The sequence below is a fragment of the Vanellus vanellus genome (assembly GCF_965231255.1).
Source record: "Vanellus vanellus genome assembly, chromosome: 14".
Classification (NCBI taxonomy): domain Eukaryota; kingdom Metazoa; phylum Chordata; class Aves; order Charadriiformes; family Charadriidae; genus Vanellus; species Vanellus vanellus.
In genome coordinates, this window is record NC_138919.1 from 14987370 (window position 1) to 15012935 (window position 25566).

The window sequence follows — 25566 nt, forward strand, 5'->3', positions numbered from 1 at the left end:
GGTGGCATTTCATGTGAGGGGAACAGATTTATCACCTATATCACCTAAATTAGCCTAAAGGAGCAGACTGTTACATTTTCTACCTCGTACAGATCTGACTCTGATATTATGCAAGTTTTGCAGGATTAATGTTAGATATTTCTTTTTTTTTTTTTTCAATTAAAAATAAAATATTTCTGCTACAATTAAGTGTGGCGCACATGTTAAACTAACAGTCTAACTCCTGGAAAGTAATAGCTAGACATCTCTCTCTCCCAAGGCCTGCACTACTATGGCTAGAGAGCTCTTTCTTCCCCTTACTGTTTTTTGCCATTGACAAATGGGAGGGACAGGAATGATTAAAAACAGAAACAAGAAATTCAGGCAGGAAAACCAAACCTTGTAATTTCCAAGCTTTTCGTTGTTCTTCTTTGGCAATTTGTTCCATGTCTTTGTCGTATATGTAATCTTGACACATAAAGCAGTATATACCCCCATACAAAAGGTCTATGGCTGCAAAACAGAAGGGAAGTTGGGGAGGAGGAAAAAAGACGTGAGTTCGTAAACTAGAAGACATTTTAAAGCAGGCTTCCAAGTCAGGCACTCTCTCTTCTCAGAAGTCCACAAAAAGTAAAATCTGTACCTTAGAATCTGGAGGATAAAAAAAGAGAAAAAAAACAGGGAAATTTTTCCCTTTACAGTGTGAGTTACTCAATCACTTCTGGCACAGCAAGAGAACTGTGCAAGACAACAAAGCATTAGCTGCCTTCAAGTTGTTTGTAATTCACAATATACCTTTCAAAGACATAAGTAACCAAAAGGCATAATTACAGTGACTGACGAAAATACGTGCAGAACTTGTACTATAAGATTTGATATGTAAATTTGAATTGTCTTTTTCTAAGACTTCAGCAATTTCTTCTCAAAGCCATTACAATAACTAGAAAGCACCTATCCACATGAAGGCTCAAACAGAAGACAGCACTGAAAGCTCAAAGATACTTGTGCAGGGGAATGGTCTTCTGGACTAGTTTATTCCACAGGTTACATGTCTCACAATTTCTCTTGTTTCATATGACCTTTTAGAATGGACATATGAACAACGTTAAAAATATTTTTCTTACACAAGCCTAAACAAAAGCAAGCCAAGAAATGAAAAAAATCAGCAAATGCAGAAATGACATTTTGCTTTAACATATACCAAGGAAGAAGTAAGTGCAAACTAATCATAGCAAATTGCTGATTTTTCAGTATATAGATATGGAAAAAAATCCAGAGTTAAAAAAATTTAAAAAAAATTAAAAAAAAAATCAGTGGGCACTAACAAATTATTAGCCACCTACTAAAATACAATCTGCACCTAACAGACAGCTGAGAAACACATCACCATCCTCCCTCAAGAGTGTATATCCTCCATTTATTTTATTTCCAAATTCCTGTTATTGCCAGATAAATAGCATTAGTAAAGAAATCTCAGTACAGTAGAAATTTATTTTAAACAAAGGAAACCATTACCACGTTAGGTGGCCTGCAAGAAACAGAACTGAATTACTCTGAAGCCATAAATCGGCCAAAGCGCATGCCATGCAGCAGGAATTCCGCCATTGGTCTTATCAGGCAAACAAAGGTGAAGCCTTTGTGCTCTGCCCTGTCCACGGGCCGGTGGCCTGGGTAAGGTCGGTAAGCTTGGAAAGGTTTCATTCCAATCACATCTCATCCATCCTTCACAGCCTCTACCCCTCGCCTTTAGTCACAGAATCACAGGATGGTTTAGGTTGGAAAGGACCTCGAAGATCATCGAGTTCCAACCCCCCTGCCATGGGCAGGGACACCTCCCACTAGACCAGGTTGCCCAAGGACATGTCCAGCCTGGCCTTGAACACCTCCAGGGATGGGGCCTCAACAACCTCTCTGGGCAACCTGGGCCAGTCCCTCACCACCCTCAGAGTGAAAAACTTCTTCCTAATGTTCAATCTGAACCTGCCCTCTTCCAGTTTAAAGCCATTCCCCCTCGTCCTATCGCTACATGCCCCAGTAAAAAGTCCTTCCCCAGCTCTCCTGTAGGCCCCCTTTAGTCCTGTATGTCTTTTTTTTCCTCTTCCTTCCCTTTCAAAACCCCTTTTTCAATGATTATGTCGAATTGTTTGGTTTTTCTCCTATTATGTAATAAAGAGAACAATTAGTCTAAACCAGTTTGCATAACATCTATTGGCCATCATCTTGCTTATATGCTTCAGTATTTCACTCTTTTGTTTTGTCTATTTGGCCCACCATCAGTTTGCGGAAGAGGGCAAGGGCTGCTTGCGTTACCTTGGGCAACATCCAAACAGCAGAATTTTCACCCTGGTGCCCAGAGGATTAATAAACTCCTTTAGCGAAATACCACAAAAAAAAGGGGTTAAGAGTCTTAGCTGCGGTGGAGATCAGTAACAAAACACTATGCCATGGGGGGCAGATTACAATTAAGCTACAGAGTATTAGAGTTGTATAATATTTACTCCACTATCTACTGCACCATGCAGAGTTTTCGGCAAAGAATGGCTGAAAATCCAAAGTACTGATCTCAAAAACACAAAATCAAATATTATTCTCCATATATTTTTCGTAAAGATCCCACAAATGGCTCCCCCTGCCCCCAAATACTAGAACAGGGCTGGCAGAATGTTAAATCAAGAGGCCCCTCTGTGAGCACTAATACTTTCACTCTCCCATCAGAATGGGTCGGCATACGTTGTGCTCAGAGGATTCCTTACTTTTCCCAGCTTTCTGGATTTACATGCATGAGTGATGAAGTATAGATGTCAAGATCCACACCAACAAGAGACCACCTTACACAAACCACTCGTTCAGAGCAGAATGAATTTCTGGTGTAAAGAATCAGAAAGTTAAACAGAAACACTGACGGAGTAAGAGCCATAATTGTCCAGCGCCTGATTAAGGACTCTTGAGAAAACGTCCTCTCTCCAGCATACTTATCTGAACAATACAGTTGTATATATGCCAACACTTTTAATGGCATTAAAAAGACTGCAATAGGTTTTGGACAAATTACCTCAAGCGCCAGTGACGAGGTGGCCACACGGGCCTGATTACAGCACAAAGGAAGGGCAGGAGTTTCTCATGAAAGCCAAAACACGGCTGGCTGCTCAGATTCAGGATCCTAGGGAAAGAGCCCACTAGTAAAGTTCCTAAGTTAATTGTTTCACATTAGTATAATTTTAATTTTTCCCTTGAAATGTACTTTAACCTTCTTATTCTGGTCGTCTTGAGGTGAAAAAGTTTTCTTTAGGGCAAAGTGCAAAATATCCACTATCGAGTCGCTCTGGTGAGCCACCGCGCCAGCGGAGCTGCTCTGTGGGGCTGGGGTCCCCAAGGGAGGAACCCCCGAAGGGACTGTCGTACTGACAGAAATTCTTCCAAAGCAAGCAATTCGTTAGCACTAACTGAAGTTACACCACAACAAAAGGACAAAGTCCACACAAAACTTTCTCCCTCAAAGGATTTGGGGAGGAACAACACAAATTTTGCCTCATGGTTAGCAACAAGCTAAAACTTTTTTCTTTTTTTTTTTTTTTTTTTTTTTAAACTAAATTGCTGTGAAGCTTTACCCCAAACTGAGCCACTTGACCAGAAAATTAAATTTAAAACAAAAACATTATGAGAGTAAAGTATGAGAATGTGCATGCAACAAATTTCATCATTTGCATTAGTATTTGGGGTCACAAAACTAACAGAAACAGGCCTCAAATTCATAAACAGTTTGGGAACTACTAACCTCGAAATGAAAACTAGGTGTTTCAGATTAATCCACTGCCAACTCTGCCATGATGCTCCACATTCCTCACGACAAACAGCTCTTTCAGCTGAATGGCTGCTACTCCTACCTTCCCGTCTCTGGTTTTCCTAACACTACCACTACCCACCTTGGCAGGGGGTGGAGGGTGAAATCAGTGTATTTTAAGGCAGTTTTCTCTTAATACACATACAGAACCGATTACACTGAAAGAAATAAAATATACATTCAGTAGAAATATACTTTCTTCTTTCATAGGCAAAGAAATTTTAAAAAATCGTGTCACTTTATTAAATTTGATCAATCTAGTTTCTTTCAGGAACTCAAAACACCTATTTGTGGATCACAGGCAAAGTAATTTAAGAATAAAAAGGCCTCTTGGAATGTAACATTTTTCTTTGCTTTTATACGTTCTATGCTGACAACAGGCTACCATTATTTTCAAGTCAGATCTCGTTCCCCTTCATATTCAAAATTCTAAACGGCTGTAACACAAGAGGGAGAAAGTCAAAAGTTATCTCATTTTTCATTTAAAAACAAGGCTATCAGCAAACAATGAGGCATTACAAAAGATCATGCGGGAATGAGAGCAACTTTATCTACTGGTGCAAGTGACAGTAAGTTTCAAAAGACAACAGCTCAGGGGTGAAAGTTTAAATTTAGGCAGCAAGAGATCTTCAAACTCTCCATCTGGGAGCCAAGTAAAGTGTTTTGTTTGAGCCTGAGTGCTTTACTTTGCCAAATATATCCACTGACGTCCTTGTGAAAATGTTAAGAGACCAGAGATGATGGGAACATAACAACAATATGTAAAAAAGCAAGGAAGAGGGCCACAGCCAGAGTGCGCGGGTCCGTACGTCTCATCTAGTTAAGAAACTTGAGTGTTCAGTTTTCAAAAGACCGAGGTGAACAGACCTAACGTTGCTCAGCTGAAAATGGGACACTTTGCCGTATTATACAACGGCCTTCTATCAGATATGACGTATTTGTGAATCATGTTTTGGTATCACCTTCCTTGGAGCAGTGGCCACATTAAAGCGCAACAAAATAAACAGCAACACAGAATTCAGGTCAATTTTTACCTCTATTGAAATTAATTCCTCTGTGAATTTCTGTGACTCGATCTTGGCATGTTATCAACGCAAAATCAACACACACTCATATTCTATGCAAGTCACCTACATTATGTTCACCTTCTGTAGCAAAGGAGACTAAATTGGTAATTCTTTTAGACAGTATTCTAAGTCAACATCCTAAGCTAATTCATACTGCCTAATTTCTCGCATCAAGTGTTAATCATTAAACCAGTTCCAGATAATAGTCTCAAGTTCACAAGAAGTGATTTTCTAAACTTCAAGCCAGCTCTCCGCTTGTTCTTCTATCTGATACAGTAGCACAAAACAACTTTGATTGCATTCTTCCTGTTTTCCTAGCACCTGGAAACTGCATCACACATCAGAATTTCTGAACTGATAAGATTTTACTGATATGAGTAAGAAAATCTTACTAATCTCAATAAGGAAATAAAAATAAATTTTAAAAAATGCCAAAACAGGCTTAGCAGACTCATCTGAGGCATCGATTGACTTAAATATTTGAGTTTTTGCCAGAAACTAGTGAGCAGACACATTAAGAGATATTCATGCTTTCTCTCTTCCTTCCAGTCTCTATCAAGGCTATCATAGCCTTATCAACTCTACAAGTCACAAAACAAGTATACTTAGTTTTTATTTATTTCTATAATTAAAAAAAAAACAAAAAGCTAGTCCTGCTAAATGGTGGTCCAAGCTGGCTTCCGCTGAAGTCACTGAGAATCGCAGGTACTTACTTGAGGTGTGTGGGGGGAGGGAGTGTAACCCCAAACTTCCTTTTGTAGTGTCAGAGCCAATCTTTTAACACAAATTAAAAACTATTAAAAACAGTTAGGCGTTATCCTTCCCTTCCTTCCCTCCCACGTTCAAGAGAAATGGCATTTTCTTCTCCTAACACTTGAGATAAAGAATAGAATGGTTTTAAGTACTTTTTTTTTTTTTTTCTTTTAAACCAGCAGCCAATAGGCAAGCGTTTTTGTGGGCTGTGCTCTAAAATCTCCCAAGATGCCAGTTGGTCCACAGGGATCTCAAATTTTAACGTTTAAAGGGACTGATCTGCCTGCAGTCCAAACATGGCCAGTACCCAAATACTATGCAAACCACTCAAAACTAGGAGCCAGGTGTCCAACCTCTATGCTGTACACTTGCCTCTGGGATAGTTTAGAGTATCATCCTACAGCAGCATGCCAATTCAAGCCAGGAAGGACAAGATGTTCACACGAAGGAAAAACATGCTAGTATCCCCATGGAATCTAGATACCAAAAATGTTTTTAACTGTTAATTTAGAGGAACCAATCTGTCAAAACATTTAACGTTAATTTATTATGAGCAGCTCCTTGACCTCATTAAGAAATACACGTATCATACACCCACACTGGTTACATACGTGTGCACGCACCCAGTACACTACAGAGGAGTACGCAGCATGCCTACGCTTAAGTTTCCACGCGCTTCCTATTATAAAAGATGTTTTGCCTTTTGTCAGTCTTTTCCCTGCCCTTCTCTGACTCTACAAACTTTAACAGTTCCCATGTTTGTAGCAAACCTTTGAAGAGTGAAAAGTGTTAAAACTTCCTGGCTAAAGCAACTTCTCTTGATCCCACAAAATATTATTCAGGTTTTAAAGGAGAGAAATTGTTTAACACTCCCTACTTAACCTTGCTGTTTTCTTCAGAAATTTGGAGGCAGAATTCCAAAAATCACAGCCACCACATTTTGTGTTGTTCCGTATGACATGATGCAAACTGCTTATACTCATCTGCATATTCTCATTTGATCAACAACGGACAGTTACCTCAAAGCACTATTTTTAATAAAAGCAGTAATAAGTAGATGCATAGAAGTTAGTAGCTGGGCCTGAAGCAGCAGACGCACTCACAGAGCGGGCAATATGCAGGTGAATATTCAGGAGGTTGGCTGTCTGAGGGCTATGAATATTCCAGGTGTACAGAGAACTCTTCGGGACTCATTTCTGATAGAAGCTTTTGGGAGATGGCCTGCAGGAGCTCGCAATTACCTGCACTTGCCAGAGCAGCTCCAAGCAGAAGACAGTGGGAATGAACAAATGCCTGCTGCCTTCTTAGCAGTTCAGCCTGGCTCAAAGTTTGAGCTAAGCTACAGGAATGCCATGCTGCAATGGGCACTACATAAGCAAATGAGAATTTGCCTGCAGTACTTTGCACAACGTATCCCAGAAGAGCGGGTATTTTTAAAGGCTATAAGGAGCATTGGAGGTTCAAAGCCATACCCTATGGTTGACACTGATATCCAAAATGCTTTCCTCCTCCTCTGCTTCCAATTAATGACCCTCTGGTTGACATCTCAGGAATACAAAGAGTTTGTACTTTTTACTATTAAATTTCATCTCACTTTTATTACTGTAGTCAATGAGGCTATTTAATTCTTATCACAGACCTACCTAGCGCTCCTCAGTATAAACAATACCTCTGAACGCTGTGACCATCATGAATTTCATACACAGACAGAATTCCTTCTCTTCAGTTGCTAGAAAATAGCAGTAAACCAGGACTGGTTCTGCTAATAAAGTCCAGGCATCCTACATGCTCCGCTTTCAGTTTATTCATCATCAGTCTCCCTTTATCCCGCCTCAAATACACCACAATTCTTAAATTAATCCCTGTCACTTCTACCACAAATAATAATTTCCAAGGGACAAAATGTCAAATTCTTCACTTGATCTAGACAAATTAGGTCCAGTGTATTTCCTTTTTCTAAGAAAATCAGTTATATTATCAAAAAGACATATTAGTCTGACACAATCCATCTCTGACAGAACTATAACACACTGTATCCTGTTTTCCATTTGCCTTCATCTCCTTAACAGACTTTTCTCAACACCCACACCAAGCAAAACATTAGAATAGAATTCAAATTAAGAGGCTGCTAAAATGCCCAGATGACCTTTTCTACCCCTCTCTGAGCCTAAACAAAAAAGGAAAAAAACGCTACTCTAACACTGCAATACACTGTGCTGGCAATTGCTTTAATTGCCCCGTCCACATAGGGCATAACGAAAGTCTTAGCTGTTTACATGAGAACTCTACTTCACTGCCATCATACAGAATTAACACTACAGTTAATACCTTCCAACTCAAATGAAATTTAAATAACTTTTACTGCCATTCCTTTACATAAGTCCTCTGTTTCTACATATTAAATTTCAGAGAGCTATGTATTAATAGCACTAACCAGATTTTTTCCTTTGACCAACTTCAAACATAGAAACCAGCTTTTTGCCATGTTTTCTCTGAATCAGATGAAAAAATGTAGTTATTTGTTTTCTAGGGGAAGTAGAAGCTTTTTAAATTCTACCAAAAAATCCTCAACTTAATTTATGAGCATTATTATCATGCTCACCCACCCAGTTCCTTTCACCACAAATGAATTTATTGACTGAACCTTACATGAGCATATACTTAAAAAAAAAAAAACAACAGTTCCTCAACAAACATTTTGTGATATAATAAATAATGAATGTTGTCTAACAGGACTAATTCTGAAATCAACTGTTTGCCAGTCTGCTTAGAAACTGAATGGTGCTTCAGCCTTCCATCTGTTTCTTGTTCGGTCTTTTAGCTACTGAACCTCAGCCCTGCTATTTCACCTACCTCTACTCTTTAACTCCAGAACAGGGCCTTGGAGCAGACCAAGACTTCAACCACAAACTGTATTATGTGCCGTTTCAAAGATATAGCTCATGTTAAGAGTGCATCTCTAACAGAGAGAAGCATGCATAGCATGGAAATGCATGAGTTGGCTCCTTACCAAGGAGTTTAAATAGGTCTACACAGAGCTTTGATGCCATAATTGAACTAATCTAACTCAGAATGGTTATCTGTAGCAGAATTTCCTAAGCCTCATAACAATGATTCTTCTTGCAGCTAAGTAAAGACACTCTGTGTGCGTGTGTATACGTATATTTATAAATATATATGTAAAAGCACATGGGGAGAAAACTCCCAAGAAGAGTTACATAAACATTCCATTCTTAAAATTTTTGTTTTCTCATATGACAAACCTCCCTACAAAATTTTAATCATTATATAATAGAAACAGAAAATATTCACTTAGAGAATACTGAAACTTCATTTGGTATCTGCCTAGGATTTTCAGTCCCAGAGGAAACTGAAGAAAGAATCACTACTACAGTTTCAAAATGAACTCTCTGTACAGCACCAACCTCTCTTCTCTTCTAGAGCTACAGTTCACTAACACCTTCCTGCTGCTCTGGGACTACGCCACTATGTATATTCCTTCATTGAGCAACTGTGAAAGAGATAAGGAAGGGATCATCAGGTTTTACAAGGACAGAAGCCACCAGTAGATTCCCCAGGTGCTGGAACCTGATTTGGAAAGATTATATAGGAAGATGACTGATGTATGCTGATGGCACACATTAATTTAAAATAACCAAATCTGAAACTTGCAAAAAGCTCCAGGAGGATTTCATGATACTGAGCAAACAGGCAATACCACCAATGGTGAAAACTCTGATCAGTGCCAATAAGGTAGCAGACAAGTAACAATTACTAATCAGAAGAGTTTTGGAGTCACTGATTAGAACTCCCAAATAACATCAGCTCAGTGTTGAGCAGCACATTAAGAAACACAAAATAGAAGTCATGGATATATAAACTAAGAATACAAGTCATTAGTATAGTAAACTGTAGTAATCCAAAGACTTGTCACCACAGATGGACACATTAGAACCAAAAAAAAAAAAAAAAAAAAAAAATGATGAGGATGTTGAGAATCATGCAACAGTTACAATACAAAAAGCTAAAAGTAGTTCAGGATCCTACAGGTTGGGAAAAGGAAACATCTGACAGTATAAAAGAGATCAAGGACCCCAGAAGAGATCGATATGGATTTTTTTTTACTCACCACTTCTCAATTGCTCACAAAAGAAATAAAAAGCAAAGTTATAAGATCCATTATAAAGCAAACCAGAAAGACACGTACATTTTTCATACAGCTCAGAAAACCGTGGAACTCGTTGGTTCTGCGTGTTGCGGGTGCCAGAAAGGAACTGGGCTTCAACACCGAACAGCTACTGGAACACAAGCACCCAGAAGCAGTCTGCTGTTTGCAAAGTTTTTGAAGAGCTGAGTAGTAGACAAAAGGAGAGTAGAACAAGGGGGGGAAAATGCTTCATAACTATAACTACACTGTTGCCTGTTCTCTAAGCTACCTCTGTTGACCACTTCCAGGCACAAGGCTGGGCATTTATAATACAGCTTCAGCCCGTACAACCACTTCAAAGAAGCAAAACGTGTTTTATGAAATTGGGAGAAGATGAAAAAAAATGAAAAATTAAGGATTCTGTGTTATTAAAATAGCAACAGCAGAAACTATTTCCTGAAGTAACAACATCCACAGACTAAGATATCCCTTTACTTAGGCTGATGGATTTCAGATCTGTAGCATCTCGAATCAGATGTCTGTTACAGTGACTTTGATTAAGCATCTCACAATTCTCGAGGAGGGTATGGACAGACAGCCCTGCCTTACTGGCTCCCGCAACTCCTTCACATACTACATATTTTGACACAGACCATCTCCGAGCAGTCCTAAGACATGCACGAAAATGGGGTCAGTTATAAACACTAATGGGTATTTGGGGGGTATGAGGGATGCCTTCACAGTGCAAAACCAGCACTGAAACAGAACAGGAAAAGGCTAGTTTGAATTGTCCCAAGTCTTCAAAGTTCTGGAAAGGTCATTCCTTACCTCTTTCTAAAGGTTTTCACAGATTTATAAGAATTTTACATTGCATTAACGATTCCCAACCCAGTGGAAATACCAGCCTACCACAGTGATCGGCTAACAGAGACTGTGCGATGCTGAGTGAAAATCAAGAAGCTCATATAGCTGATCTTACTTCACTTACCCATCACCCACATCCACAACTCAAGGAATATATTAAAATAAGTACAGTATTATTAATATACACTGAATAGGCAAGCAGATGCAAGAGCACAGGTATCATTTTAAGGTCAGAGTGTGAGTGTCTAATTTATATTGCTCAGGGAAGCAGAGATAAGGGATATATTTTAAGAACACTCTGGACTACAATGCTGAAGCCTCCTGAAACATAGCGGTTAGCTGCAAAAACAGTGCTCAGACAGCTGTTACAGCTGAAATCTATGATATTTCTTAGAACTGTGATTAAGTGTGCAGTTCCTGCTAGTCTCCATGGAGACTGATGTTGGCTCAGCAAAAAGTCACCAAGTGTTTTAAAATAATTCCTGTTCATTTTGAAATTTCAAAGCACTTAACTCGTTTTTGCCTATCAGATATTATTTCCCCAATGAAAATTGCAGCAGTAAAAGCAACCAAAAGCACTAGGCAAAACCACAAAAATATTTTTACAGCTCAGTTCACGTGCAGCTGGAAATTAAACATCAAAACATACATTAAAAAAAAGAAAAGAGAGAAAAGGAATTTCCAAAACTAGAAATCAAGTAGTCAGTTGTACAATCTTCATATTACGTGTATTTGTGCACTGAGTACATTATATTTAGCTGCAAAAGAATCCTTTTTGGGATGATACTGTATTCTGTACTTTAGCTTGTATAATTAACTCTTGCCCTTTTTATCTAAAGGCTATTCCTTTTGGGAAGTACCTTATCTGACATGTTCTTAATTGTCTAGTACCATGACAATAACTGCAACAGTCTTCAAGCAAGACTGCATCTTCAAAGAACCTCCCTCCTCTGTCTAGTTGTGTTTTTTCTTTAAAAGAAAAAAGTGATGTTTCACTACAGCAGAAAATGGCAAATTCTACCTTGCACAAAAAATAACTTAAATAATTTAGGCGTTCCCAAATACGTACATAAACAGCAGCTCCCAACATGTACAATTACAAAGCTCTTTTAATAGGTTCTCCATAAATCCCTTAAGTTTTACCACTAGGTAAAAAATATTACAGTGTTTACACAGCATCCGCAGATAAACAGGCAAATACTGTCTACTATCTCAATTTAGCACTGTATTTTTTCTTTTTAAAACCTTAAACCTGGCCATAAACTTATATTGGCACAAAAGCTTTTTTTATACACACATACACTTTACCAGAAATCCTTAGAGAGAGTTTAGAGTAATTTGTACTTCTGCATTGGTAAAGATTCCCAAATAATTTCACCTAATGAATTGACTTCAAGAGCTCTTTGAGATTACACCCTGTAAAAAGCAATAAAAAAAAAAAAAAAAGAAAGAACCACACACAAAACGTCATACAGGGTTGATTTCTTTTTTTTCAATTTTCAAAAAAATGTTGAGGTTGCCAGGGACCTCTGGAGTTCACCTTGTCCAACCCTCCTGCTCGAGCAGGTTGCCCAGGACCATGTCCAGACAGTTTCTGAATATCTCCAAGGACAGACACTCCACAATCTCTCAGGGCAACCTGTTCCAGTTCTCAGTCACCCTAGCAGTAAAAACGCGTTCCCCGGTGATCAGACAGAACCTCCTGTGTTTCATTTTGTGCTCACTGCCTCTTGTACAGTCACTGGACACCACTGGCTCCATGGTTTTTAACCATCCTTTCAGGTATTTGTACACACCGATTCCCCTGAGCCACCTCTCCTGTAAGCTCAACAGGCGCAGTGCTCTCAGTCTTTTCTCATAAGAGGTGTTCCAGTACCTCCACCATCTTTGTGGCCCTTTGCTAGACTCCCTCCAGTAGCTCCAGTTTCTCTCTTACTGGGTAGCCCAGAACTAGACACAGGATTCCAGATGTGGCCTTACCAGCGCCTACCGATTGCAGATGTCTTTTCATACTAGTACATGTCATTCTTTTCTCCTGAACTTATCATTTAAAGTACAGCTATCTGTGCTTCAGTTTATACTGAATATTGCTGCCCACCTTGACATCAAGAATTATGATAGCAACTTCAGAAACATTATGGACATTCAGTACTGTTTTCCAGTATTCTGTTTTTCAAGGCATTTACAAACTTAAGCTATACCACTACAGAGGCCTAATTTTTTTCTTTCTTCACACATATGGAGGAAGAAACTATAACAATTTGCTGGTTTGAATAATTTTTTTCAGAAATAGTGAACTTACACACTAGTTTCTTAAGCACAGGAGTATACAGCACCGTTGGCCTTCTGGAGCATCCTTGTCTTCATGGAAAATAAAGACAGTTTGTTCCATAAGCACTTAGGATAAATTACATGAGAATGGTGGCCACACTGGTCACGAGAAAATTTATTCCATGAAATAATGCCTTTTTTCCTGTTTGTTGTATCAGTCCACCAAGAATGTGTTTTCATTTGAAGAAAAATTGTTCTGTACACCAAGCAAAATTATATACATCCATTTTGACACAACCAGAATTTAATATAATGCAATATAATGCAAAATCCCTATCATTTTATAACTCTAAAGTGTTCTAAACTACAAGCAATAAGTAATTTAAAACAAAACTGAATGCTTTTGGTTTTGAACATTATGTGGCACCAAAGTGACAGAAGAACATGTTGGTACTTTGCCAGTGTTTTTGAGGTAGTTGAGGGAAATGTACTCCACATCTACATCTTTAACATCTTTGTCAGCAACATGGACAGTGGGACCAAGTTCACCCTCAACATGTTTGCCAACGACACCAAGCTGTGTGGAGCTGTCAATACACTGGAGGGAAGGGATGCTATCCAGAGGGACCTGGACAGACTTGAGAGGTGGGCCTGTGTAAACCTCATGAAGTACAAAAAGGACAAATGCAAGGTCCTGCACGTGGGCTGGAGCAATCCCAAGCACAAATACAGGCTGGGCAGAGAATGGATTGAGACCAGCCCTGAGGATAAGGGCTTGGGGGTGTCGGTTGATGAAAAGCTCAACATGAGCCAACAATGTGCACTTGCAGCCCAGAAGGCCAACTGTATCCCGGGCTGCATCAAAAGATGCGTGGCCAGCAGGTGGAGGGAAGTGATTCTGCCCCTCTACTCCACTAAGGTGAGACCCCACCTAGAGTACTGCATCCAGCTTTGGAGTCCTCAGCACAAGAAGGGCATGGACTTGTTGGAGTGGGTCCAGAGAAGGCCATGAGGATGATCAGAGGGCTGCAGCAGCTCTGCTATGAAGACAGGCTGAGAGAGTTGGGGTTGTTCAGCCTGGAGAAGAGAAGGCTCCAGGGAAACTTTATAGCGGTCTTTCAGTATCTGAAGGGGGACTACGAGAAAGCTGGAGAGGGACTTTTAAAATGGCATGTAGTGATAGAACAAGGGGTGATGGCTTTAAACTGGAAGAGATTTATATTAGATATCAGGAAGAAATTTTTCACTCTGAGGGTGGTGAGACACTAGCCTGGGTTGCCCAGAGAAGGTGTGGCTGCCCCATCCCTGGAGGTGTTCAAGGCCAGGCTGGACGGGGCTTTGAGCAACCTGGGCTGGCGGGAGGTGGCCCTGCCCATGGCAGGGGGGTTGGAACTAGATGAACTTTAAGGTCACTTCCAACCTACACCATTCTATGATTCTGTATCAGTTAAACTGTTTTCTTATTACTTCGGTTATTGACACCACTGGAAACAAGAAGCCAAGACAGGAAAAAAAAAAGTAAAACTTTAGAAGTTTAAATAATTCTGATTGTTACTTGATTAGTCTTCTTTGTGATAGAAATGATGCTTTTTTCCTTAGCAAGAACAAAAAAGCAAACATGACCTCCTGAAAAAAAGTTCACTGAAATAAATGTTCTAGTTTATTCTTCATACTTCGCAAAAAAAGAAAAAAATCTGTTTACACACATTTTCATTATTTTTCCCCTATATATGACATTAATTCATAAATACTAAGATACTAAACAGTAATAATTCAAATTTTAAGTTATGAACAAAATCTTATCTGTGATGCAGTGGAAGCTTAAGCACCAAGTTTCAAACAATGCCACTAATCTACCCAAAACACAAATAAAATTGATCTCCCTGTCTAATGAGGTAGCTACAAGAACATACCACCTTACTGGCCTGGAATTGACACGGATAATAGAGCGAGTTAAAAAGCACCAGTGAGTACAGCATGATGACATCTTACCTAAATTGTGTCGCTTTGTCTTTGCGTGCTCGTGAATATGTTTCTTTGTAAAACAGCCAAAGAAGACACAGTAGAGGCAAGAGTGGAGTCTGTTCAGGTGGGCACCACACATATGACAAATGCACGACTTTGCCTGAAATAGAGAAACAGACACAGACTATGAGTGACAGAAACACATCTCCCAGTACAGCTGAATGAGCATAGATCTGCTACCTTTCACCTTTCCCTTTTACTTGGTGCCTTTTCAACGCTGCAGACCAGCAGGGGAAACAGGTCTGCCCCCATGTGACAAAACCACCAATTAGACATATTAACAGAGAAAACTCTTCCATCCGTCCAATACACTTCCAAGTCTTGATAGGGAGCATGTCTTGTCTAAGGACAGATGATAATCAAGCCAACTCTCAGCCTGTAGTTTAACGAACATTTCAAGCCAGGGTAAGCAGGGACTGCTGCCAGAATACACAGTCCTGCTATTCCCTCCCTCCACCTGTGCATTTCTATTCCCGTACCAAGCAGGTACCAGCAGGATGACAGCACAGCCATGTGCTCAGGCTGGGAGACAGATGTGTTTGAAATGAACCTGCCACCCCCCCAGATTAACCTGTATCAATTCCTCCACCCATCTCACTATGAGCCACGCAAACATCCATTGCTGGTGCAAAACCTTTGGGCGTTATGGCTAATATAGCATGGGCTTAACACTACAGCAGTGCAGATGCCGATTACCAGGGGAGAGAGGTCTCGATGCGTCTGTCCTTGCTTGGTTCTTCAGAATTACCTCCCACCCACAGTCCCTACCTTGAAGTAATGGGCTGTGCTGCTCAACAGCCCCTTTGCTAAGCTGGTTCAGCTTGCTAACCTGGAAACTGAAGCTAGACTAAAATTAATCTTTTGTCAGGTTAGTAAGTTTAGGGAGATGAGGGGAGATGGGAGTAGACTCGGATGAACACCGGAGCTCAGGGAATGCAGATTGCCAGCAGGGAGGTGAAAGGGGTGAAGAGGTAGGAGGTTTTTGAGGGGTGGGACCACAGCACAAACTCTGCTTTTTCACAGCACTGAGCTCCTTGGTCCACTCAAAAGCTGTAACATAACTTCAACATTAAAATGTTTGTGGGTATACGGCATTTCATTCCTCTGCTGGGAGATTCTGCCAGATTCATTCATTAGATTTCTCTGCAACAGCCCACAAAATAGCGGCGCAACATCAAATCCATACCAGTCAAAGAGTTACATAAGTCACTTTTGCCATTCTCAGACTGGCTTTGAATCAAGTTTGGAAAGTGATGTGCTGACTGTTACCCACAGCGACCCAGAACAGGGAGGTATGTAACGAAAGTTACCATGATTCATTAGAAATTAATAAGCATGTAAGCCTGACGATGGTTTACATTCCTATAATAAGAATACATTTTAACAAGCAGGCCTGGAGGAAAAAAAAAGTCAATTAGAAGGTTAAGTAGACTTTTTGACTCTCAATCATATTTGAAGCACTATTTAAGCCCAAAACTTTCTTTTAGCATTAAACTCAGGTAGTTCAACAAATCTTTTGAAAAATTACCCTGTCTACTAAGAGACTTAAGAGAGTTTGAGGTGGTTAGTCCTTTGCTCAACAACACTAAAACCAGTTCGGGTCCAATACCATCTGACTGGAAGATACAGAAAGGACAAATTCCTCACAGTAAATTTACTTTTCATCTCAGACAACAGCAACTGCATTCAGACATGCTTAAGAGTAACTGAACCTCTGTAACAGCTCAGAGCTACAGAGATCACTTACGGAGGTACACCTTTATTTTGCAGAGTAAACTGAAAATACTATTCTTTCACTTGTCAATATAGATATACCTTTTTTCTTCATATTAGAAAACCCCAAGAATCATCATTACTGAAATACTAAGCTATCATCTAACACAGGCAATGTATTTCATCAAAAATAACTCCCAAAGTTCTTCAGCAACGTTTGCCCAGTCTGCCACAACTTAAAATTAGTGCTGAATAACTGATGCATGATCCTGTTCTCTAGTCTGGCATTTTTTCTTTCAGAATACTTATGGCTGTTAAAAAAAAAAAAAAAAAACAACGAAGAAGCCTGCAGTATGCTGCACTGTGTAATTTATTTTCAAGCTTCTACAAATTAAGACTTAAATCCTGAATCTCACATACTGTATATTCAAAGTTCTAATTTCTGTTAGATGAAAATAGATTGGTTGAATCAAACTCCACACACCTACAAAAAGAAATATTTTAAAGTAGGACCAAAAAAATTCACCACCACCAGCACAATTTCCATCTTTAGAAAAATACTGCAGAACTGTCAAACTGTTGCCTAATGGTCGCTCTTTGGCTGCAAAAGCTAAATAGGATCAGCCTATCTGTTAAGATTGCTGCTATGACAACTCTAGCAACTAGCTATTTTACTTAGCCAGCTAAAAATAAATCTTTCAACATTAAATGTATTGTAAACAGATGACATAACAAGCATGTAAAAAACAATCCTTTTAGGCTAAAAGGCAGAAAATTCATACCCTAAGAGTTTTTATTTCAATGAAAATTAAGAGAAATCGAAGAATGTAAAAAAACAGTGGTAAGTTAAAAGAGAAGTTCAATCACTCATTTAAAGGAAGCTATTTTATCCATATCCTCTATTTGTTCAGTATAGATCAAGATGTTTTTTCTAAAATTGTAAGAAAACAAAGAGTAAAGAAATCAATATCAAGAAACATAGTGGCTACTCTTAACTAGATTAGCTGTCTCCTTTTCATCTGCCTGCTTTTAAACAATTTGCTAAGTTAAAACAAAGCTGCCACCCTTCCACTCCACCCCAAATAATCAAATTTGTTTCATAATACTCCCACCCCTGCTCGCATCTCTACAGGCTACAGTCTAAGACAAAACAGAATGCTGCAAATCAGTAATCAAAATCAGTCGGATCCATAAAATCACACGCTACCTTTAAAACACAACTCAACTTTTTTAAAAAGCAAGACCTAACTTGCTTACAGTCCAGACGCTTTAGGGAAGTCAGCCAGCACTTCGGCTGCAGAATCAACCTGTCACTTCTCTTTTTCTCTGGTATGTCCTCCCAAATACAAGAACACCCTTTCCCTATCCTAAGATATATATGTAGAGTCTTCCCCTTCCTCCATACCCTCTCCCATTATTATTCTGCTCCTCCCATCATTTTATTCTGTTCCCTATTTGCTTCTCTCCTTTATTCTCCTCACTCTCAAGTATTCCACTCTCCATCTTTAACCCTATTCTCTCTCCCCACACACTCAGTCCCTCGCCTTATGTCCCCAGCCAGTCTTCCTTCAGTCCATATCAAACCTGTGTCTGTCTTAATATTGCTTTGATAATCTAACAAATTGCACACAGAAACCAGAAGAGGTCCTGAGCATTTTCTTTCTGGAAGATTATAATCAGTTTTTTAAAAGATAGAAAACTGGAAGGAATGGTTCTGCACAATATAAACTGTGTATGCACACAATTCTCTTGTCAGTATTTTTTCCTCTACTGATCTCTTCCATTGCTACTAAGACAGTGGTAACTCGCACACCCAGACCCACAACACACGAAAGGTTGAAATCACCTCTAACACAGGTCAATAGAGACCATCTCCAAAAAGGCTACCTGCTCTTAATGCTGTTAATAGCTATGATATGAAATGAGTTAAAAAGAAAGCAGCAGGCATCAGTAGACCAAAAACTAGACTGCTGGCACTTTAAGACTTCCCAAATTGTCAAAATAGCTTATTATTAGTTTACCATCCTACCATCAAAACAGCGGTGGAGAAACTTAATGCATCCAGCTGGCGTTGGTTCTACCCTAGCAGTCCTCTGTCCGACAGCAGAGAGCATTCCTGCTCTCCTTTCCTCCACCTAAAGCAAGACAGTCACGTTGGACATGTAGCATCCACTGATCCAAGAACCTACAAACCTGTTTCAACTTCCTATAATATTGGCTCCTCAAATCAATGAACAGCAATTTCAAGTGGCAATACACTATCCCTGCAAAGCAAACTGTGCAGAAAAAGCAAGAGGCATACGACAGACCTTCGCTACCGCAAACCATCCTTCCGCATTTCCACCTATTTCAGAAGTAGCTTTAGAAACTCGATTTTTATTTAACTGTACATGAGAGGAAAACATCTTTGTAGAGAACTTTTCCACTAGGGTACTTAAGGAGTCTTGCCTCTTATGCTCACACTAAATATATCAAAGCACTTTCAGAACAGAGCTGTTGTCAGTTACAAGCTTATACGCCAAAGACCTCCTACCTTCCCCAGTCTGCAAACCACATTCACCACACAGGTTCACGGGCAAAGATGAACTAGGTAACACTAACAAGACAGTGGGAGGCTTGGGAGGTTAAGAGATCATAAAGAAGCTGTTGCCACACTGTACATGTTCACAAGTAACTCAAAGAAGTAGATTCTTAAGGTATTCTTAAAGCAAATAGACTGGCTGTGGATCCCTGTACCAATCCTTCGCATTAGGAAAGTAAAAATTTCCCAATACATATCTACTTCAGTTTCCCCACATTTTAAAGTAAGTTTTTGTGTAAAACAGACATAACATTTAGACACTTAAGAAGCAAGAGGAGAAAGTATTTCATTTTCTAATACATTACCATCATTACTGAAAGTCTTTGGAGGAGTACACTTCACTTCCCAGCCCAAAACCAAGTCTAACTCTTCAGAAAGAGCTTTAATCTCAGTCTACACAAATTAAGGTGGTGGTTGTGCAGCTCTAAATATGCCTACCTACAGAATACAGACGTATGTGCGAAATTCTCCCTCCATGCTTAAGTTTGTCACCATAAACTGCTTTATTTCCAAGGAGAAGGATTTGTGCTCCGGAAGCGTTACTTCAGCTCAGACAAACCATTCCTCACAAGGTAGTACTTAAGAGGACCCGAAAGAAGGTGAACTCCAGGCACAGGGTGACGCTGAGGAGTGCCACCCATTTGTGGCTGTTGAATTTTGAATTAGAATTTCTGTGAGAAACTGAGAAACCTATTCCAAAGTTAACCTTGGCACAACCGCCCCAGCAGGTATTTAGGCAGGAGGAGCTGCTAGCCCTGAAGCCAAGAGGCAAAATCTAGCAATGCTACGAGATGCCTGGAAACAGAGTATCTGTAATTCTCAATACTTTCTCTCCCGTTAGGATTTTATGTTTCTATGTTTAAGCTTGCTTTGAGTTAGAACTAGATATTATGAGATAAACAAATCCATCCTTTCAAGTCCCGTCCATCTTTTCCCGGTGATGCTTCCACACGCTGCTGGGAGAGGAGAGCAGGAGGAAGCAGTAAATGAGTGTCCACTTCCCCAGAGCCTTAGGAACCTGCGACAGCTCCCGCAATAACACTCTGCTCTCTTGAATCCTTAATCCCTCACAGACACGTGAACAAAAGTGAAGAGACCGATTTAAAGTTTCCAGTGTTCATTAATTTAACAGCAGAATAGGGGAAAGAAAAAAAAAAAACACACCCTCAAAACAGAAAAGTCAGACTTTTGAATAAAACTTTTCAGATATGAAGGGCAAATGCCCTCACCAGGCCACAGATCAAGACCTGTAAAGGAAAGGTTTTTTTAAACATTTCCTCACATATTCAGAGTTTCCGGTCTTAATATGCACATTTTAGGTACAGACTCTTTGTCAATTATTGCCTCTCCTATTCACCATGCCACATCTAGACCATAACCTAGGCACAGACTTTTATTTTATTCTTATCCATCTGTGTTGCAACCAATTCTTGTCCAAGTGTAATACAGATACAGCAGCGCTTGTTGAGTGACGAACAGCATGCTTCCCATAGCCTATTTTTTGAAAGAAATAAAGGACACAACCACAAAAGGTCATATAACCGACCACTGCTTCTTTCTTCGCTGAAGCTGGAGACCCCACGGCTATTCTAACAGCAGCGTTTTTTCTGCCTTGTGGGAGGAGAAAGCCAATATTAAACCACAGCTGACAAGATTTATTCCTCTCGAGTACTCTCTGCACCTCAAGAGTAACAAATTTAGGTCAAATCTGCCTTACGACATTTCTATCACTTCTTAGTCTACATTTACTTCACGATTCACTTGTACTGCCTTCCTAAGGCAGGTATGCCACAGACCCATCATCCATTAGCAGAGCGGCTGGGATATTTCATAAATTTAAATACTAAAAAACTTCAAAGGCACGTTCTTAGGTTACAAGAAACAAAAAAGAGGGAATTGATGCCACAGTTCTCCATAGTATGGCATATAAATCACTCCTCCACATGCTGATAGGATGATTCAGTTACTCTGAGTCAGCGCACATTTCTGACACATCAGCTTAAAAAAAAAAAAAAAAAATCAACTTAAGTATTGTTCACTCACTTCCTGCCACCAAGCCTTAATTATGATATTGTCTGATTAGAAATGTCAATTGTTTGGTTTTTTTTTTTTTTTAATAATATTCCATCAATACTGTGAATTTTGCTTCCAGCCCCACTAAGGTTGGGGTACTAGAAAAGGTTTTATTAGCACTAGCTAGCAAGACTGTGTGCTAGTTACAGATTTTTGTGGTTTGGTAAGGGTTCAGGAAGTCACCTTAAAAAAAAAAAAAGCCAAGTACAGGTAACTTAAACATTTAGAATAACCAAGTTTAAGAAGAGAGCAGCAGAAAGAAAGAGTTAAGTATTTCAGCTTTATTCAATGGCAAACATTAAACCAAAGGCGCTTGCTTGCACTGGTGTATGTGCTGGCTCCCATATCACCATCGGGTGCCACAGAAAATGCCCACACGACCTCCCTAGTCTGTGACCAGGACCTTTGGCTCTGACCATCTGAGCACAAGTTTGAAGACAATAATATCACAGTTTATAATTGAAGATGAAATAGCCTAAGTTGTTAAATAATGTCACAGTTCTCAAACAGAACGTAAACAAAATATACCATTACGACCACCTGAGCAGCTTGCAGTCCTTCTGTAGATTAGCTTAACCCACAGCTAATTCCAGTGAATTCTACTTCTGCCTATAAGTGAAAAAAAAATGTAAGAGAGGGAAAATTAAAGCACTGAGTATGCAAGTTGCTAGAAAGCAACCTGAGAAAACTTTTTCCTCCCAAACTGATAAAACTTTTCCATTGCACCTTATTCAAGATGCTGCATCCCAGCAAGGGCACAAACTACCTGTCTTTCGATACAGCAAAGTACATTCAACTCGCCTGTTCCAATCTCAGGATTTTATCTTAATTTAACCCTGATTTTGAAAAAAGATCATTGCACAGTACCTACTGCCAGAGAATGATTAATTGTTTTCTGCAATTCAAATTCTGAACACAATTTTCCACCTTCTTTTGTTTTTTCAGGGTTCCCCCCCAATCTTCATAGAAGACGCATTAGCAACTACACAAGAGAAACGAGAATTGCAGTTTTTGAGGCCAGTATCAGAATATTTTGAATTATCTGCTTAATTAGTACTTTTTGGTCTAAAAGTTTTAAAAGCACAGTAATCCTATTCCTTTTTCAGTTGTATTTTTTGGTCTTGACAAATTATCTCAATTTCCTCATCTGGCAATGACAAGCCTCTGCTAAATGTTCTGCGGTGCTCTGATGCCAGGCTGACAAATTCTCTGGAGGCTGGAGAGAATGGGAGTTAATCCTAATTATCAGAAGAGCCTGAGCTACCTTCTGCAGGAGTGACGGCTTGCCACAACAGCAGTGTGGCTAACTCACCAGGAACCAAAGCACAGTTGGCCAAATATTTTGATTGCACCAGGATCCCCATCCAGAGAAATAATAATGGTGGAATTGAGTTTAAGAAAAAAAAGAAAAAAAAAAAAGAAACCAATTAGGATTGTTTCCAGGTCCTGAACAGGTCTTCTCACATGTAAAATTAACCACAAAAGTGACTGTGGAAGCCTGACAGTACTTTGTCTTGTGCCTTTGGAGGTAGTAAAAAACTGTGTCTATTCTCTGCTCAAAGGGTGGGAAGATGACAAGAGAGGTACCACACTTTCAAGAGTTAACCGAACACCAGAAAAATGCTCTATACAAAAGTGAACTGTTGGCAACAAAGAACACTGATCCAAAGAGAAGACACGGGAGGAACACACAGGTAAACCCTTCAAGTTCACAGGGGAAAAGCAACACAGAGGGACTGTTTCGTAACATGAAAGAAAAGAGGCCATCTATAAAAGCATCTTCTAGACACGCCAGCTGGAAGCAACAACATTCAGAATGAGCCTGAAAGGACCACCAACATCATTTGAAATAACAGTACCTGTTCTGCTTAGGGATGAAAAATCTGGATAAAGTTATCCTAGAAAAACTTTCACAAAGCAGGTAATATCCCAGCATTCACTGACTTACAAATCAATAGTCAGTGTTCACTTTCCTTCTCCGAACTGTACCACAAAATAGGAATGGAGATTACTGAGCAGTTCTAGAGCAAAATGACTAGTTACCTTAATAACTCAATTCACATAGCAGTACTGTTCCAGTCCTAAATTGGCAGGGGTTCATTCTCTATCACTGTTAAGGAAAATATGGGTAACTTCACTACGCAGCAGTTGGAAAAAGGTCCAGTATAAAATAAGGAGACTCATTGATCTGAACTGAAAGAAGCAAGTTTGAAACAACTTTTGAGTCTATTAAAAAAAAAAAAAAAAAAAAAAGAGACTGCGAACAGGTTCCACACAAAAAGCTTTAAAAATGCTTCTATACGTACTAAGTGCCAGATAATATAGTAGGGTTTTTTATGACTCCACATGCTTTTCTGAAGTCTTGAACGCATTACTTTAGAGAATAGTGTTAAAGACCATTTTCCACTGTGCCCAAATATACTACAGCTGCTCTGAGACCAGTCAAGGGAGAGAGAGAAAAGGAACAAAAAAAAAAAAAAAAAAAAATCACTGAATCTTATTTCAAAAGAGACAACCTCCTTTCCCCACCTTCCTTATCCACAAACTCTGGATTAATACATACAAAGATTGATCTATTAGCCACTAGCCGTCATATTTGAGAAGCCGTGGCGGTCTGGCGAGGTTCCTGCCAACTGGAAAAGTGGAAACATAACCCCTATTTTCAAAAAGGGAAACAAGGAAGACCCAGGGAACTACAGGCCAGTCAGTCTCACCTCTGTGCCTGGCAACATCACGGAGCAGATCCTCCTGGAAACTCTGCTGAGGCACGTAGAAAACAAGTGATTGGTGACAGCCAGCACGGCTTCACCAAGGGCAAGTCATGCCTGACAAATTTGGTGGCCTTCTACAAAGGGGTTACAGCGGCAGTGGACAAGGGAAGACCAACTGATGTCATCTACTTGGACTTGAGCAAAGCATTCGACACCATCCCACACGATATCCTGGTCTCTAAATTGAAGAGACATGGATCCGACAAATGGACCACTCGGTGCATAAAGAACTGGCTGGATGGTCGCACTCAGTGTTGTGGTCAACGGCTCGATGTCCAAGTGGAGAGCAGTGACAAGTGGCGTTCCTCAGGGGTAGGCACTGGGACCTGTACTGTTCAACATCTTTGTCAGTGACATGGACAGTGGGGTCGAGTGCACCCTCAGCAAGTTTGCCAATGACACCAAGCTGTTTGGTGAGGTAGACACACTGGAGGGGAGGGATGCCACCCAGGGGGACCTGGACAGGCTGCAGAGGTGGGCCCAAGCCAACCTCATGCAGTTCAACAAGGCCAAGTGCAAGGTCCTACACATGGGTCAGGGCAATCCCAAGCACAAATACAGGCTTGGTGGGGAATGGCTGGAGAGCAGCCCTGAGGAGAAGGACCCGGGGGTGCTGATTGACGAGAAGCTCAACATGAGCCAGCAATGTGCGATGGCAGCCCAGAAGGCCAACCGTATCCTGGGCTGCATCAGAGAAGTGTGGCCAGCAGGTCAAAGGAGGTGATTCTGCCCCTCTACTCCACTCTCATGAGACCTCACCTGGAGTACTGCATCCAGCTCTGGAGTCCCCAGCATAAGAAGGACATGGACTTGCTGGAGCGTGTCCAGAGGAGAGCCACAAGGATGATCCGAGGGCTGGGGCACCTCTCCTATGAGGAGAGGCTGAAAGAGTTGGGGCTGTTCAGCCTGGAGAAGAGAAGGCTCCGGGGAGATCTTATTGCAGCCTTCCAGTCCCTAAAGGGGGCCTACAGGAGAGCTGGGGAGGGACTTTTTACTGGGGCATGTATCAATAGGATGAGGGGGAATGGCTTTAAACTGGAAGAGGGCAGGTTCAGATTGAACATTAGGAAGAAGTTTTTCACTTTGAGGGTGGTGAGGCACTGGCCCAGGTTGCCCAGAGAGGTTGTCGATGCCCATCCCTGGAGGTGTTCAAGGCCAGGCTGGACGTGGCCTTGGGCAACCTGGTCTAGTGGGAGGTGTCCCTGCCTATGGCAGGGGGGTTGGAACTCGATGATCTTCAAGGTCCTTTCCAACCTAAACCATTCTGTGATTCTATGATCTATAGGAGTCAGAAAAGCCTTCCTGGAGCCCTTCTTCCAGAAGGTACCAGACCCCTTGATGACAGATACGTTAGTTCCCATCTACTAAACTTGATGTGCTAGTTGCTAACATTACATGCCATTATACACAAGCATCACCCCATCCTAAAGCGACCTTTCCCATTCTTAAGCGAGCTACTTCAAGCAAGTAATTTTTTCCCA

At 40.4% G+C, this 25566-nt stretch overlaps 1 protein-coding gene across 2 annotated transcripts in view; it reads right to left on the reverse strand.

Moving 5' to 3' along the window:
- USP22 (ubiquitin specific peptidase 22) overlaps positions 1–25566 on the reverse strand; it is a 115932-nt gene that overhangs the window by 58256 nt on the left and 32110 nt on the right. Inside the window, exons 2-3 of one of the 2 annotated variants that reach the window (XM_082490291.1) lie at positions 14915–15047; positions 379–492 (exon numbers count right to left, since the gene is read on the reverse strand). In XM_082490291.1, the coding sequence (XP_082346417.1) occupies positions 379–492; positions 14915–15026 (226 nt within the window). In that variant the 5' untranslated portion in view covers positions 15027–15047. Of the gene's footprint in view, positions 1–378; positions 493–1531; positions 1694–14914; positions 15048–25566 lie in introns of those variants that run through there. The other variant, XM_082490292.1, reaches the window with a different exon arrangement.